Source organism: Aquila chrysaetos, chromosome 19 (assembly GCF_900496995.4).
Source record: "Aquila chrysaetos chrysaetos chromosome 19, bAquChr1.4, whole genome shotgun sequence".
NCBI classification, from domain to species: Eukaryota; Metazoa; Chordata; class Aves; order Accipitriformes; family Accipitridae; genus Aquila; species Aquila chrysaetos.
In genome coordinates this window covers 2,082,766-2,100,905 of record NC_044022.1, presented here as the reverse complement: position 1 = coordinate 2,100,905, position 18,140 = coordinate 2,082,766, and the positions used below count along the sequence as shown (strand labels likewise).

The 18,140-nt window shown below is 36.5% G+C and overlaps 1 protein-coding gene across 17 annotated transcripts in view; it reads left to right on the top strand.

The window, feature by feature from the left end:
- The window catches only part of NBEA (neurobeachin), a 514,437-nt gene that overhangs the window by 396,509 nt on the left and 99,788 nt on the right, over nucleotides 1-18,140 (top strand). For 16 of the 17 annotated variants that reach the window (XM_030042222.1, XM_030042221.1, XM_030042209.1 and 13 more), the window contains 3 exons: nucleotides 10,211-10,328; nucleotides 11,159-11,261; nucleotides 17,137-17,252. In XM_030042222.1, the coding sequence (XP_029898082.1) occupies nucleotides 10,211-10,328; nucleotides 11,159-11,261; nucleotides 17,137-17,252 (337 nt within the window). Of the gene's footprint in view, nucleotides 1-10,205; nucleotides 10,329-11,158; nucleotides 11,262-17,136; nucleotides 17,253-18,140 lie in introns of all 17 variants that reach the window. The other variant, XM_030042220.1, reaches the window with a different exon arrangement.

The following is an 18,140-nucleotide window of genomic DNA, read 5'->3' as shown; positions in this document are numbered from 1 at the left end:
TGCATTGCACTTTTGAATAAATATATTGGCATGCAAGTTCTGGGAAAAAAAAAGAAAAAAAGACCCTGAGGATTTTATGATGGCTTTATTCTTGAGAGAGAACATATCACATACTTGTGGATACCATACGTTCTTTAATCTTCAAACTATTCCTACATTTTTTGCTTTTGCTGAGTCCTAAAACTTGATTGAATCACTTATCCTTAGTGCAAGGGAAAAACTAATACACGTGAGGAGGAAGTAAGCACCCAAAGACACATTTTTCAGACGTAGAAGAACGTGAGTTTCTTCTAGTCCTTTCCGATAGCTGGATGGTCAGCACACCCACCCGGAACCCGGGGAGTCTTGTTTCACTTCTTCCCTATGTTTGAAGGGAGCAGGTTGCCTCGTATGTTGGCACATTACGACCAGCGCGCAACGCTTGCTTTGCAATCCCTGCAGAAACACGGCAGGAGTCGGGGAGCTGCTTTTTCTATTGCTTAATCAGTCATACGTGTGCAGGAGCTTGCCAGGACCCGCTGGCCCCTGCCTTTCCTTGGGGCGGCACGCAGCTGAGGCAGCGGCCGCAGCTCCCTCGTGCCCGGTCCATCCCGGACCGGTGAGGAGCGCCCATCCAGCTGTGGGCATGGAGAGCACGGCGGGGAGGTGGAGCAGGCGACGCTCTTGGGGAAGGGTCTCATTTGGGTCGACGTACCTTTGAGATAGAAGGGAACTGAGTCTGAGCGCCTGTCCCAACTTCGCGCTTGAGGCAACAGAGAACTCGTTTGTTTCCGTGCTGGTGTCTGAATCTAGTCCTGTAACGTTTCGTAGCTAAAGCTCTCACAAATTCTGTCAAACCCACCAATATTTCAAGTTTAATAAAACTGCATTTTTCTGTCAAGTAACTATTTAATGAATAAATGTTCAGCTTTGGTTTCAAGTTACAAGCATTTATCAACACTGTCTTCTCCCTGGATTTGTGAGTATTACAAGTCCTTTCTTTCCATTGCTTTACTTTTGCTAAGGAGATCCAGAATTAACCAGTTGACAGAAAAACAAGCTCTTCATTTTTAATCCTGAAAAAAATTTCTGTGTTTTTGCTCAGATCATATCAATTTTATGTCTTTTTTTTTTTTTTTGGCTTGTCCACTCAAAATGTAATTTGCACAGTTCTAATTGAAAAAAATTGATTGCATTTCACTGAATGTGGTGCTGGGGCAGAATTGCTCAGAGCAGTTTGAGTGTAAGTACTGAGATCACCACTCGCCTGTTGGGATTAATCTCTAACGACGAGATGTAGATTGAGAATGGAAACGGCAGTTCTGTTAAAATTTCTCACTAGATTCGAGTCTGACATCCTGTTATTGCCAAAGTCAACACAAAATCATCTTAAACCTTGTGTGGTAACAGGCACAGTCTGCTTCAATCCTGTTGCTAACTAGAACTAATTGAGCTTCTCTACTTCGGATTTTGCCCCAATATTTGTTTCCTCAACCTCTGTGTTTTGAGTTGGGCTGTGCTCCAATATGGCTTTCTATGGCACTGGAACGTATTTGTCTTTTGCTTCTCCACAGGCACAGTCGCCCCAGCCAGCACCATCAGCTTTATTCCCACTTTTAGAATCCTTAAATCAGCTGAAATTTCTGCTTAAGACAGTAATTGTTGCAATTTAGTTTGGAAGTAGAGCCTAAACAAGGCCTCTGCTTACCTTTTCTAAGGTGGTAATGTCTAAATCTGCCACCTCTTTCTGATGCTATTTTTCCCAAGAATTTCAGTCCATTGCCGGCTTTTCAGGAGTTGCCTAAACTGACAAGCTGTTTGCATGTTGCATAGAAAGGAAACCATGCAAAGGCACACAGATGTGTAACACCCATAAAATGAATGATAAAAATCATTATTATTCAGAATTCTGTTTTTGGGAAGGTAATATTTTCCCATGTCAGTAGCACTTATCCTTGTATTTAAAACTATGCACTGGTGTTTCACAAAAGCAGAGTTAGAAATAGTGCAGTTAGAATACGTACAATGTTCTCTTTAGATTATTTTGATCCGGATGTTAACAATTAGCAACAGTGTTTCCATATCGAGGAGCAGGGGTTTTTTTACTCTAATAACCTTACTGCGGCTGCTTCTCAAGAAATCCCCGTATCCTTTCCATTACCTTCCTCAAACACAAAATCCTAACATGCAAAACCATTTTACCAATGAAAAGAAGAAAATGGCCTGAAAATGGGCCAACTTCAAATAATTTTTCAGATGACTGAAAATGAATGTGGGAATAAGAGCGTCAGTTACTGTCAGCTGAGTGGGCATTGTTTTAATGGATACTGAAGCTGTATGCTGACCAGAGAAATCAAATTTAGAAAAGGCTGGGGTGAACAGAACCTCATGTTCTGTTTCAAAAAAAGGGGCCTCTTGAAAGCTTAAAAAAACATTGCAAGTAGAAGTATAAGCTGAGAAAATTTGGCAAGGAAGTAAAGCCCAAAACCACAAAAATAATATCTGCATTTTTTAGATCCCTGAAGAGGAGGAGAAAAATGAAGCAGGAGTGCCAATATTTATTTAAAAAAAAAAAAAGTTCTAAAAAAGATTTTTAAAACTGATGTGAATGGAGAAATTATAATGGCACATAATACTCAGCTCATCCTGCAGAGCTGTTATCACAAGTACACACATAGTATCACAAGAGCTACTTGGAGGAAAGCTTTTAAGGCTTACAAATAAAGAAACATTTTACACAGAAGAATGTTATAAGGAAGGGGAAAGGAGACCTTAATGTAAAGAGAAATTGAGAACGTTTTACTGGACCAAAGTGTGCAAAGCAAAAATGATAACATGGTATTTTGCTGAGATTTTTAGAAGTGTTTACTCTTATGTGACTATGGGTATTGAGGCAGAGAGAATGTTCTTAAAGTGGCTTAAATGTATATGAAAAAAAGAAAAGAGTAATAAGCCAATGAAACACTAGGATATTAAGTGAATTTGAATTGTCCTTCCTGTCTATTTACATTCTCAGTTTCCCATTTCAGAAAAGCAAAATATAAGGTGTTTCTTTATTTGAACTTACCTGCTTTTGAGATTTTTAATAAATATGTTTTCTTTATCCATTTACATATCTTGGCAGGATATATCCCTTGTTACAGTGTATGCATATTTTCCCTGCTAAATCTGAAAGTTGATCATACTCAGTGCTTCATCAAACATTTTGAAATTATATAATGCTTACTCAAGATGGTATTTCATAAACTCTTAAGAGTCTGGTTCCATTCCATTAATGTCTGTCATTTCAGTCTGTATTTAGAACACAAGAAGCAATCATGCAGTCTGCCACGTACTTGTAGTGAGCTCCATGTTGTTAGATGGTTCTGGAGAAGAAAGTTTGCTGTATGTGCACAGGAGCCATTTTTTTGACCTATGAAGATCTACATTCAGAATTTCACATTTGTCTTGAAGCAGATGGCAATGCTAGCAAACACTTGAAAAAGGGAAATCCAAATCCCTGAGAGGAGAGAATGATTTTCAGTAATCGTTTTCATGTGTTTCTAACTTCTAAAAGCGTACAATGATGCTGAACTGTTTCATGAATACCTTTGTGTACCTGGGGCAGGAGCATAAGCACACTGCTGTAGCTGGCTCTGGACAGCTCTCTGATGAAATATCCATTCACTGTGATTTGGTTTTGTGAAGTACTCCCATGTTTTATTGGCAGGCATCTTCTTTTAAGTGCTGAGGTTGCACACTTGGAAGCATTCTGTAAGACATTGACGTGGGGAAGGTACCAGATAAGTTCCATGAATTGTGTGGTTACCAGGCTGTTAGGAAATGGTTAATATGAAATCAACTGCTGCTTTGTGACTGAAGCATACTATTGCTTGCTATTTCAAATATAACTATAAAGGGTAGTAGTTTTTCCCACAATAATTGCTTTTTTCTTCCCTTCCTTGGCATCTTTTTTTTTTTTCCTTTCCTGCCTATTCATATACAGAAAAGATGAGGTGACCACAAATTTAGGTTTTAGCTTTTTGATTATGGACCTCTTCGCTCACTTTATACAGAAAGCAGAAGATACATTTTTCACCAGACCGTAGGGAGGCAAAAGACGCAAGCAGAACCTTTTGGATAGTTCATGCCCATCACAACTGTGCTTGGTTATTTTTCAGGAGGGTAGTGTCAGACTAACAAAAATATATCTTTTTTTTTTAAGTTTACAACAGAATTTCATTGTAAAAAAACACTTTCTCAACCTTAGGGAACATTAAATATTCATGTGACAAGGATGGACAAGGCAGCTTCAGAGAGTTTCTCTTTTCTCCTTGGCAACTGCATTCACAGAAAAGTCTGTCATGAGAAACTATATGCAAGCGCCTGACCTGGAAACCTGGAACACCAAGGCTATTTTACTTTTGTTCATTTTGATAACATAGGTGTAGGGACTGCAGTGTAACTGAAATGAACCGAGATTTCTTCTTCCTGTCTTTTGTTCAAGGTTGGGACACATGAGATAGACTTATTAGTTGGCTCTTGCAGGTAATCTGTCTTCCAAAAGTTGGTGATGGTGAATGAAGAATGAAATACAGACAAAAATCCTATTTGAACTAAAGTACCCCTGTATATGGGGATGGCAAGGATTTATTTTGTATTGAAAGAAACACAACTTTGCAAACTTAGTTAAGAAAAAAATAAAGACAGAAAAGGTACAGCATATAGTTAGTGCATAAATAAAATAGTTGTAGCTATAATTGCCAGTGTTGAGGAAGACATGCTGAGTTTGGTGAAAATTGCAGCACTGGGCCCATAATTCAGAGCACTTAAAACACTGGAAAATAGAGACACCTGAATAAATTATATTAGGGTTATTGGACTGCTGGAGGGGCAAACTGTGAATATACAATACAGTGCTTTTAAGCATATGTCTCCAAACCTTTGAATCAAATAAAAAGATGAAGGGTTGCTTTGGGTTGGGCTACCAGGACGCAACAGCTTCCCCCTAGACCTTACTCAGTCAAGACAAATCTGTTCAAATGCAGAGCGAATACTTTTTGAAATGTAAAAGATTAAAGTTGAAGAAGTAGGAGGGTAAACTTAGGAGGAGGAAAAAGGATAGATTCATAGAAGTTTCTTGCATCTTTAGAGGAAAAGGAAATAAATACCACATGGCAAAGACAATACCCTGTGTTGCCAGGTACCAGAGCCATTGAACAGATAGGTGGGATTTTGATGTCTAAACTAAGGACATGCCAGAGCTCTTTTCTTTAATGTTCTAACTAAAATAGCGGTGTCCAGGTTAAAGATAGTAGAAGCTACACTTAAGCACTGGATAAAACTGTCTTTATAAAATGAAAAACTATCTTCAGTACCAAAATTACAGTATTCTCAGAAGCCCTTCTGGTCACTGATAAAGGGGAAAAAAAAAAGCGTTTAATTTCAGGAAATGGCCATTGTATTCAGAAAGCATGACTCTGAGGATCATTTTCAGACTTTGAAAAAAAAATCTATAGGAACTCTGGAATGTATCTGTGGAAATGCAGCAAAAAATGCACTAGTTCTACTGTATGTAAGTACAATGCAACCATGTCCCTTACTGTTCCTGTTGTTTGGCGTTCTTAGTACAAAAGGTAAAGAATAATGAAGGAAATCAGTGAATAAGTGCTTTGAAAAAAAAAAAAAATCACAAAACCCAACAACAAAGTTATATTACATATTAATAGATATATGCATTTTGCACTAGATATAATCAAAGCTTGACAAATGTTACAAGTATCAGCTGATACTTTCATTGAAGAATCAGGTTAGAATTAAAATGCCCTGAACCAGAAATCTTGTTCCAAAAGACAAATGATGAATTCCCATTGAAAACAGTAGATTAAATTCACATACATAGGCATTAATGAATCACTCCAAAGGGCTATTTTAAAAAAAAGGAAATATTGAGCAATAAGCAACAAGCTGGAGAAGTGACCATTCTTACCGTAAAGTTAGCGACTGAGAACAGATAGGACTTGTACAGGCTGCTTTCCTTGATTTCTTTATAGCACCTGATTTTGTGATTATTTCAATTCCAGAAACAATAATCAAAAGAAAAGGGCCAGAATATCCTTTTGCATGCAGTGTCTGGTGCTATGAGTTACCAAAAGATGGCATAAAGCAGCAAAAATAAGCCTCAATACTAAAGTGTTTCTCCTGTGGACATAACCTATCAGGGATTCTAGCAGAATGAAAACTAGTATTTCTGGTCTTCCTGTTAATGCAATATTTCAAAATTCCAGCTGTTAATTAACAATTAATTTATTATCAGTAATTGAATAATTACTGAAGTAGGTTTATGATTAAAAATGTCTTGGCTCTTAATTGAAAAAAAAGGAGAGATCTTGATTACATCAGAAATAAAATTAAAATAGTGGAGCCTTCATATTTGAGCCAAGTAGGAAAGCACTTCAGTAATCGTTCTGCTTCTCTTCTGTAGAGCTTTCCGTCTGAACATCCCAAGCTGCTTTACTAATCTAATCTAAGTAAGTATCACCAGTAGATGTTTTTCCATTTTACGGAATCCTGAGATTTGGAGACTTCTCATTCCCTTGTTAGGGTGACAACTTCATCTTATTGCAATGCATCCTAGCAAATTTTTATTCTTGGTTTATTGGGTGGCCAGTGGACCCATTACTAACTTTAAAACATATCCATATTTCTGAGTAAACGAAAAGGTTTTACAAGGAAAAATGAGCTTTAAAGCAAACAATTGCAGCTGATTCTAAAAATGAAAAGTGTGCTCAGTTCAAATGTAGACATTGTTGGTTGGCTGGTTGGTTTTTATTTTATTAAAACCAGCTTATTTAAGCCATATCTAGAATTCTGTGCTTAGTCATGAAGTTTCAGCCATTAAGAAGTCTAGAAGAAGTCTTCACGACTGTTTTTAGGACAAAAACTCATAAAGCTATCAAAATAATGAGCACTGACTTTAAATATAAACGACAACAAAATATTGGATGGAGCACATGGTAATTTTGGCTTCAGATAACTAGGTAACGTAATTTTGGTGTCTTTTGGTGAACGAAGTGGTAATTTCCATTTTTTTATGAATAATGAAATATAGAATACATGCAGTCTGTAAAAAATGTAAAATAGCCAGGCCTTCATTCATGTGATATGAGAAAGTGAAATGCTAAAAATCATCCTGGAAATAAAAAAAAAAATAATAAAAAAATATAAACTTTTTAAAGGATTCAAATTCAGAAAAATGAAATTACTTTGTTTCGGCTCTTATAACAACAACAAGAAAGAATCCTGCAACAATGTCAGTAATTTCTGCTGTAAACTGTAGATACCTAATAACGGAAGGTTTAGTGCATCGCTTGAAAATAGCTTTAGAGGAATGTTATGGAAGATGACAAAAATGGGTAGTATATCTTGGAGAGGAAAAAAATACAACAGAAATACTGAAATAATTGAGATGATTTGATATTGACATGATAATCTGATATTTGTAGGACTAATAGACAGTTAAGAAGAGTGTAATTGAGGACAGTAATTGAATTATAGACTCCTTCCTTTCCTCTGATTTCCTATCTTTTCTACTGCTTTACTGGAGTGCTTTCTTAAGTCTTTCATTTCATAGTGGGGTGAATGTACCTCTATGAAGTTACAGTTGCTTTATACTTGAGTAAGAAGAGGAGGAAGAAAGAGGCAACCTGTGTATGGTCGGTATACAATGTGCTTTTAGTGTTGATCTATAATAACTAAGCTGTGGCATTTATCAAGACATTGTAAATATATTACTGTGAATCATCTAAAATGTTAACACACAGGATACAGTCAGTATTAAACATTTTTCTTTAGAAAACAATAGGACAACTAGAAACATTTTTGAAAAAAAAAGTGAATTCCTGAAGCACGGTGTTTTGTCCAGGTACTAGTTCTTTGGCTAATCTGCTGGCTGCTGTAGATCTGGTTATGGCTGTATACATTTCAAACTACTCTCTCTGGGAGACTGTTTTCATCCTGAGCTTTTTAAACTTGAGTGTTTTCCTCCCTATTTCCTCTCTGTATCTTAAGAACCTGTGTATTTACCAAAATTATGTATCGGCAGCAGAATACATTCAAAGAAGGAGGGTGCTGAAATCTTCACGGTCCTTGTTCTTAACCATCTGAATTTCACATACACGATACCACCTGTATCCTAGCATCTGATCTCAATGAAAGACTGAAGGAAAATTTGGTTTATTTAGCTCATCAAAGAGAAAGCTAAGCAGTAACTGGATCACAGTCTGTAATAACTGACACAAGGAAAAGTTATCTGATACCAGAAGACTCTCTAAACTCACAGACAAAGGTGTCACGAGATCTAGTGGCGAGAAGCTGAAGTCAACAGAATTCAAAGTAAAAATAAGGTGCAGATTTCTAACCATTGCAAGAATTTAGCATATGAGGTGGTAATGCCACAGCTGGCCTGTGACTGAATGGAGGGAACATATAGTCTCTTGCGTGTGTCTGGGGGACCTCCAAAGAAATCAAGCCCCTTCCCTTCTTCAAGGCTGTGTTTAGTTAGCGTGGAGAGCTGGGTGAAGGAGGCAGTGCCATCAGCCACAGTGTTGCTCTAAGTTTTGTCGGTCATTTCTTCTTGCAGACAGTACAGGGGGCTCAGTGTGTTCCTCTGTCCAGTCTCCATCAAGGACAGAACTAACATCTGAACGCTCCTCAGTGTGCTGAAGCGCATTTGTATCGTCACTGTTGTTACCGTTATCTCTGCCATAGACTCATCATGGTTATGAGAAAAAAGTTATGGAGAACAAATTAACAACAATCCATGGAGCTCTTTTAACACCATGTGTATAAACTTAAATTAGCTTTTTCCTATATGAAGACATGTTACTAACTTGAAGCTACATCACTGAAAAAACTGAAGGAATACAATTTCCGTTACCTCAAGCATGAAGGATCGTTGACAGCAGCAACATGTGGTCTCCCTAACATTTCCCTATTCAGAAGGTGGGAGAGGTCATGATTACAGAAAGCAAAGACCTCAACTGAGTGAGTAAAGCACTGCAGGCTGGTGTACCAAGAGTTTCTATGCACCTAATGGACAACAGAGAAATTCAGTCTCTCCAGTCTGAAGCCTTCTTTTTGCATTTCCCTTTATTGAAAGTGTGCCTTGCGTTTCTTTGTTTCGCTGAGGCTGCAATTCTCTCAAGTAACTGAAGCCCGGGGGAAGGCAGAGTCTGCAGAGCCCGGGATGTGCGGTTGGGTGGAGTGAGGGGATGGTCCCCATCCCAAATGACTGACTCCTCGTAGGATGAAGCGTCAGGGTCTCAGCTATGGGCAGAGCCCACCGGAGCAGAGGTGGAGGGCTGAAGGCAGCCTTCCAGCTGATGAAAAGGATTGGAAGAGGGTTGTTCTACAATGCATGATACTGCTGGAATGATAATTCACGGATGAGATAAGTTAATAAAGCTGATACCTAATCAAATTGTGTCTTTTTTGTCTGTTTTCCTGAACATCCAGAACACTGAGAGAAGAGTGAAAGAGATTATCTAGGTATCAATATCTAGTCTTAGACCAATACCTTCAATTGAGAAACTGACAAATTGGAAAACCAATGCTGATTTTTAACTATTTTATTTTAAAATGTCTCCCCATTAATTTTAAAATGCAAAAATACAAATTGTGAAATTTTTTTCATGGGTTGGGGTATTAGATGTACTCAACATTAGAAAAATTATTGTGTTGACATACTGTTGTAGTTAATTTCTGTGTTTATTAATGGAATGGAGGGAGTTCCAATTTACGACCCTGAAGTGAACGTGAATAGCAAGTTATATATTTTGGTTGTACTTTGCACTAGGTAGCCTCAGAAGTAAATCTGTTATCCGATACCTAACTGACAACTGTGTCATGCACACTGTTGGAAGAAAATACAGCTAAGCATAATTGCGACTGTGTCCATTAGCCTGTGCTTGCTTGTAAGGTTTGGGGTTTTTTGAGGAAAATAAGTTGATGTGACTCGTGAGAAATAGGTTGTAGGAGTATCAGGTTACGGTACTTACCGATATTCTTCTAACAGCTATACTTCATTGCGTTTTTTAAAAACATTTCAGTTCATGTTTTTACTCACAGTTTTTAAGTGTTAGATATGATTAACTTAATTGTACTTCATTGATGGGTAAAACTTACTATGTTCTTATGCAATATTTTAATGAAAAAATCCTGCTAATAACTGTCACCTTGACTTTCTTTAAAGGTCCTCGCCTATACAGAAGGCCTTCATGGAAAATGGATGTTCAGTGAGATTCGGGCTGTTTTTTCAAGACGTTATCTTCTCCAGAACACAGCTTTGGAAGTGTTTATGGCAAACAGAAGTATGTCTTTGTTTATTTTGTTGCATAAAAATGTGCTAGTAGTTATTTTGTGTGTTATTTATTAATCTTAGAATTTAAACTCTGTGCTTCCTTTGATAAAATGCTTATGTGTCTGTTCAGTAATGATTACTCTTGCATGTATTCATTGCATATCATATTAAAATCAATCACATAAATCAATCTCGCTGCTTTCTGTGCAGCAGTGAGATTTATTTATAAAAACACATCATTGCAATTGGTAAATTCTTCAAATGTTTGATATTTTAGTGAAATATCTATAAGGGTATTTCCTTTTCTAATTGTACACTGAGTTAAAGTAAAAAGGACCAGATCAATAAATGGTTCCACTCAGTTTTCTATGTGCTATCCTGAATCAGGGTTGAGTGGCTGGTGAGGGGTGTCAGTGGTCTTTTGCCCTGAGGAGCTCTGATGTAAGTTTTGATTTCAGCTGGAGACGGAATTAAACACTTTCCGGTCCTGTGTGTTTTAATGCACCAGTTAGAAGACCAAATGCCATGCCAACTACTGAATAGCTTCCCAGCCTGATACGAGGTTATATGGGTTAATGGTAGGCTGTGGGTCCTCCGAAGCATACCTCACTCAGGTCTTCTGCAAAATGGGAGACTCAGTGCCAAAACGTTAACCAGCTAATGGTACATAGGTATGAAGTATGCCAGGAGTTTCTATTCTAACTTGGATCCCCAAGAGGATAAAAGTGGAAGTGACTTCTCTTCCCAAATAAAAAACAGAGCATTTTAAAAATATATGCAGGTAGAGAAACAGACTGCTGCAGATGGTTTACTAGTCCGTATTTTCTCTTCTTCATTTAGCTTCTGTTATGTTTAATTTTCCTGACCAAGCAACGGTGAAAAAAGTTGTGTACAGCTTACCACGTGTTGGAGTAGGAACCAGCTATGGTTTGCCACAAGCCAGGTAATTTAATTAAAATAGTTTGTATATATTGTGTTTATTACATTGTACAAATGATATTTTAAAACATGTCAATAGTACAACTTTATTCCTGTCATGAAACTCTAGATTTTCTCTTTCTTAAGGTTAGTTTGAGAAACAATACCCTTTACTTACTATATGGCCTGTTACTATGGAATAGAAGTAAAAGTATTGTAAATTAGATTTTTTTTTTTTTTTTTTTTTTTTTAAATCATTAGAGGAAATAAGTACTTTCCAGTGAAGGACCAGAAAAAAACTTATACCTTATCTCTTCAAAGTCTGGTTTTCAGTCAGGTTTTATAAACGTATAGACAAATGTTCATCCTTGCTGTGATTGTTATGCAGGACATGGAACTAAACTTGACTAGCTTTTGTGTTTGCTGAATGAAAATTATTTTTTTTACATATATATCTTCTCACTTGTCTTTTATGTGAATGTGTGTGGGTTTTACTTCATTGCTCATCAGTGTAGTGGTTATTTTGCAGTTTCCAAATTTCTTCCATTCATTAGTATAATGCATTATTCTTCTGTTTCCAAAATTAAGGAGGATATATATTTTGGAAAAGACCAGCTAAGGTTCAGTTTTAGAGATTTTCACATACTATGGACAAGTACAGTTTTTATTATCTCATCAACATCAATATCCAATCAGCCTATGGTCAGAAATAAGGCTGGAAATTGTCAGATCCTATACTATAAAAGAATTCATATTTCAGTGATGGCTAAGGTGATCTTCTTGTGTACTTCACTGAGTTATGGAGGGAAATTTCCTGCCTCCATTTTTTTTTTTTTTTTCATTTAGAAATGTCTGTTCAGACCTAAAATTATTTTTGAGGGTGTATCAGCAGAAGTTTGGTGAAAAATGTTTAGGTTCAGGATTAATTTCTGGTCAACACGAAAGAAGAATAAATAAGTATAAGGGAGTGAGGGAACAGCAGGAAATTCACAAAATATGGTGCTTTGGGTTCAGATCTCCATTTGGCTTGACTGGGCCAAAAGCCAATGACTTAATCATCAGTGTAATGTCTGGGATGTGTCTTTCTCTTTCTTTAAGTCATTTCCTACAAACTGAAACTTCACATTGTCCTTGTTTTATCCCAGTGCTGAATGTGGAAATACTCTGAAGTGTCAAAGCGTTTGTAGGATTGGAGAACTATTTCATTCCCAGCTGAACATCATTTCCTGTCATGAGCTCAAGAGCCTCATGATGCCTAAGGCTTGATCTCCTGAATGTGCTGAAGTTCTTAGGCAAACTGCCAAATTTCTCAAGTTTTCACTGAGATCAAGGGGAAGTTGGGGCATTTCTTTGGAAGGTGCATCTTGTTAATATTTGCATTGCTCTTCCAAATACTCAAATTAAAGGAATTGCTGTCTCTAAATGGAAAGTAATAGTATTCTTTTCTGAAATAAAAATGGCCACATGTTCTAGAACAAACAAAATGCAAATTTCTCAATCAGAATTTCATATCTACAGTGACATTTTTTACTTTTGAAATTCATATCCTTTGTGCATTATTCAGTGAATAATTGTCTGAAAAAGTTTGTTGATATATAATTATTTAGAAAAGTTTCAGCTTCAATATTATAAGCAGTTATTTCCATACCTTTTTGATTAAAGTTCAATTTGAATCGAAAATGAGCTTGCTAGCCTTCAGAATAAATCTGGCATATGGTAGTGAAGTTGTTTTTCTTTCTTGTTTTTGCGTAATCATCATATGATTTATGCACAATAAAGACCCTGTAATCATGGTTTTTCCTTTTTGTCTGTCTACATACCCTTATTGTCTTCAATAGGATTGCAGTGGAGTAACTGAAGGAAAATCTGGCTCTATAACTGCTCTGTAGTTAATATTTTATTGATGTTAAAGTATAGTTTCCCTTCCTATGAATATGTTTGCTCTGGAATGCTCATTTTAAAAATTATGCTTATTTGTGTAACTAACATAAGGAGAAATTATGCTGAGTAACCAAAAGGACCTGCTATGCTGAGTAAAATATCATTTTTTTTATAACCAATTTTCCAGATTAAGCTGTACTTTAAAATATTTTAACAAAAGCAGATCTTTCTGGTTGTTTTGCTTAAGTTATTTAGTTTTATTTTTGTAAATAATACTTCCTCTTTGATACTACTCTGATAAACATTTCATCTAAAGTTAATTACATTATCATGAAGAATTGCATTCACAATGGAAACATTCTGAAGGAGTAAATTACTTTTAATGCAGTACGTGGACTTTAAGTGCATTTTTGTTTTCATGGAGAAATCCTGCGATTGACAAAGATGGAAGGAAATAGAAGGAAAAAGCAATGTTTATGATCTTCTAATGGCACAAAGGATTAGAAGCAGGCAGACTAGTATCTGTTCCCAAGACTGTTATAGACCTGCTGTTCTGAGCAAGTCTCCAGTTCGCCTCTTTGCTACCTTTCCCAACAGCCTGTCTAGCTGAAAGCGTTCAAGCCTGTGCTTAATGTTACAAAGAAGTAATTATGTCCTTAAAATTAGTCACATGTTGAAGAGTTTGGTCTGATTTCGTAATCAAATTCATCTGTCTTTGATAAATGCATTTTCACTGTCCCTGAAACATGTTGCATTGATTGGAGTTTCCTTATGACCTTGCCATATGATACAATCGGGCAGACAGTACTGTGCCTTTTATTTAACTAATTTCTACAGATCTGTATGATTCTACACAGGTAGAGTAATATCCACATTTTTACAACACTATTAGCAGGCCACTTTTTAGAGTTCTGACACGTCAGGTGTAATTTACAGATGAATTTTTATTGAGGGTAACATCACAGCTTAGAAACCAGCTGTGAGCTGCCTGACAGTTTTGTAAGTGTACACAGATCAAAAAATTGGTAAAAGATACGATATCATGCTTCACCACTAAAGATGTGCTAGCACGTTCCACTGAAATTCTGTGGGCTATTAATGCATTAGGTAAAACAATGGCTCCAGTTATTAAAGCTAAGAAATACAAATGATGAAGTTTTTGCTGAAAGAAAACATATTTTGGCTGGTACGGTAGCTCCATTCAATGTCAGCTCAGCTCTGCCACTTACTCCACATCAGTAGCTTGGTGATGGATTTCCAGATCTCAGTGTAGCTGGTTGCAGAGGTTGGATTTTGGGAAGGGAGAGGGATAAGAAAACCAAGATTTGATGTCATCAAAGCATAAAACCCCTTTTAGGGCTTTGATTAAAAGTGAACATTGATGAGTCTTTTGTCAGAAGCCAGTGACTTTCCCAAGCCTTTTTTTTTTTTTTTTTTTTCCTGAACAGGAGCAACACAACACAAAACATCACATAGGTGCTACATTTTTGACAAGATACTTAAAGATTCTTTGTATGAGATTGGATTGTAGCTAACTAAATTAAAAGTGATTGTGAAAGGGGGTGGGTCATGCTCCACATACAGAATATATAACATCCCTTCCCTCAACAAAATGCCATGAAGTGTTTTCTAAACGTATTTAAAGTATATAAAACTTGAAAAATTGGATCATCCCCTTGTACATCAGAGAGTCTTCTGCAGTTTCCATTTTGAGTAGCTATTTCACGGTTCTCTAGAAGCAAAGGAAGCACATTCATTTGTGCATCTTCATATTGGTGATGGCATATCGAAGGAGAGAAATGGTTTGATCAAAGTTGGGTGGATTTAGCAAAACAGAAAACAGTGGGTCTTCCTGTGTTAACTGAAACAAGCAGGTGTGGAACCAATTTATTGTGCATAATTTTTTCCAGTCTCTGCTGAAATAACTGTGAATCTTTCAAACACCTTAGATATGGAGTAAATAAGGAGCTTTTTTAGTATATTTTGATTTTCTGTAGAGTTCGCTCAAATCAGGCATTCAAATGTGAAGTCCAGCACTTGACATTTTATAGATTTTTGAGACTCCCTGGGAGATTGTGGGTAAAGTCTAAAAGCAGCTACTAAGCTGTACTGATGCGTAAATGTTGTTTTGTCATGGGAGGAACAGAAAGTCTGTGACAGAATTGCTTTGTAAATTTAATGATCTCTTTAGTATTTTTATTTTCTGTATTTATTAATTTGTGTGTAGTGTTAGTTGAAATTTACTGGGAACAATATGCCTGTGAGAATGCCACTGTAAAAGTAATTGTTATCCTATAAAATGCAATATAAAATATGATTATATTCAGATAATCCTTTAGATAAATTGTTTGGAAGAAGCATAATAGAAACAAATTAAAAAATTTTTGTAATGTCCTATGTACTAATAAAAAGTATTTACCATTGGCATCCTGCAATCTACTGTAAAATAAGGCTAGCCAAGCTGGCAAGACCTTATGTACTGCTATTTTAGGTAAAACTGGAGATTAAAAAAAAAAAGAAAAAGTGTCCCTACAGTTGCATGGTCATTTTTGTATGCCCAATTTGTAAGCCTAAGTATGGCAAACATTGACAACCTACACATTGACAATTTAGACATATAATTGTGATAACTGTACACTCCAATCTCATACCAATATTCATCCTTTCTCCAGAAATTGGGTTTAGTGCATGTGTAGGAGTATGTATATATATCTTTAGAAGTAGATGGTCCACATTTTTGTAATCGCTGCCCAATTTGACACCTTGTATATGACTTCATTTTAAAAAAATACTCAGCATTCAGAGTCAAGAAATAGTATGCTTAGTGTGTTTAGTGTGCAAGTGAAAGCTGAAGCATTGGGTGTCCGTATTTACTCTTGACAAGCTATATAAATACTAGATATATTCTTTAAATTCATGAATAGGCTACACATTAGGGGTCCTCTTTTTTTTTTTTTTAACAGGTATAAACATTTTCTCTATTTTGATCCATTTATAAGATTTAAATTTCTGTAAAAACAGTATCTGAGGAGATGAATTTTTTCTCCTTCCAAAGATTTTCCTAGTCTTCTTCTCAGCAAGGACTATTTTCTCTAGAAATGAGTTGTGAGCAGTGAGGCTATTTCTGTTTTTTTGCAGATTTTTTCTCTAATGCATTAGCCTAGACTGAATCTGGTCCCCTATATTTTACCAACCAGGGACAGTATATACTATGGGTAATTTAGAACTTGGTGCACAGTATTTGGTTATTGTGATGTTGTCAAATTGAATACAGAAGGGCTGAAGCTTTCTGTTTTTCTCTTCCTTGGCACAGTAGTTTGGTTCTTTCTCCCTTATCCAGTCATGTAAGTTTTAGAAAATGTGTGGAAATTGAGTATCTTAGAAGCTTCTACTCCTCTTCCTGATTTGAATGAAATGCAATTCAGAAGTTGTTATGGAGAGACAGGCAGATGGACATGTGAGCAGCTAACTGAATAAACCTTGTTTCTTTCAGAAACCAGGCTATAAATAGAAATCTCGAAGCTTACTGGGATATAGGAAGGGATCATGGGTAGCTGACCATGGAGGAGATGCACAAATTGTGGAATAAATATCTTCAGCCCATGTGCTGGAAATATATGGCACTTTAATCTATCACTCACTCACCTTAATGAACTTATCTCAATGTATCCTTTTGAAACAGGGAAATGGTATTATGCTTTTATTCCTGCTGGACAAGCCAGGCACCAGGAGGTCTGCAGTTTCTCTTACTTCCAGTCTTTTAACCAGATTCAGAATAAAATAAAACACAAAATATGTTATTCTGAATTATTACAATGCTGTAGTACTGGTAAAATAAAAAACAGCTCTTAATTTTAGTCATTTCTCAAGTAAGGGTAATAGTGTCGTCTTGACTTCATTAAATGAAATAAAAAAGCCTCTGAGAGAATCTGAAATTAATCACACTAATAACATTGCCCTACATCTTAACATTTAATGAGGCTCTTAAAAAAAAATCATTCTTTAAATGTATTTCCTAGGAGAATCTCTCTGGCCACTCCCCGACAGCTTTATAAATCCTCCAACATGACTCAGCGCTGGCAGAGACGGGAGATATCTAACTTTGAATACTTGATGTTCCTCAACACTATAGCAGGTAAGGCTTCTGACTCTTTAATCCTTCATAATATGTTTATGTTTGTCAAAGTCTTAAGCACCGTGACTTGATAGAATACATTTATCCCTCTAGAATTCAGCTGCGGCTTTATGATAGATTCTGAAACACACACATTAAATTTTATCAGAAAATGCACAACCTATCACTGAGACTTTAGATTCACGTATTGTGGAGGCTGTTCCTTGCTCCCCTTCTGCCATTTCCTCTGCTGACAGCTTTGTCTGAAGCTTTATTAGAGTCAACAAACCATTGCCAGAGAGTGTCTGGAAATAATAATGGGAAAATGTAATTTCGCTACTTCATCATTCTCAGCAACAGCAACTAGACAGCAGAATAACAACAGTATTCTGCCCAGTACAGATGTCACCTGGATTGTGGTATGATTAGATTACAGCATCTTTTCTCATTTAGTTCTTTGAGCTGAAATATAATATCAGATTAGGTATTTAAAAGGAGAAATAACTGCCATAGACATCCATTCGTTATTGGCAAAAGAAGAGCTTTTCTGGCAATTATCATTAATTAAACATTCATGATGGCATTATTCCTTTCACCTTTCCCTTTTCTATGTGTTAACTCCTGTGGTAATTTTAAATGTAAAAACCAGCAGTTTCCTACACCATATACAAAGATTTCCAGGAGGTTGTCTGCTATTACGATTCCTGCCTGTAGCACACATGCTGCTTATGAACCTGCCTGCGGAGAGCCTTCCTCAGACATTTCACTCCAGTGAGCTTTAATTTGAAACCCAAATTAAATTCCACCAGGCATCACTTCGTTCTCCAGTGTTACAACTCTCATCTCTACTTGGTCCTGACTTTTATGCTTGAGGTTATCCTTGGGCCAGACGTAAGACAAATGTAAGCG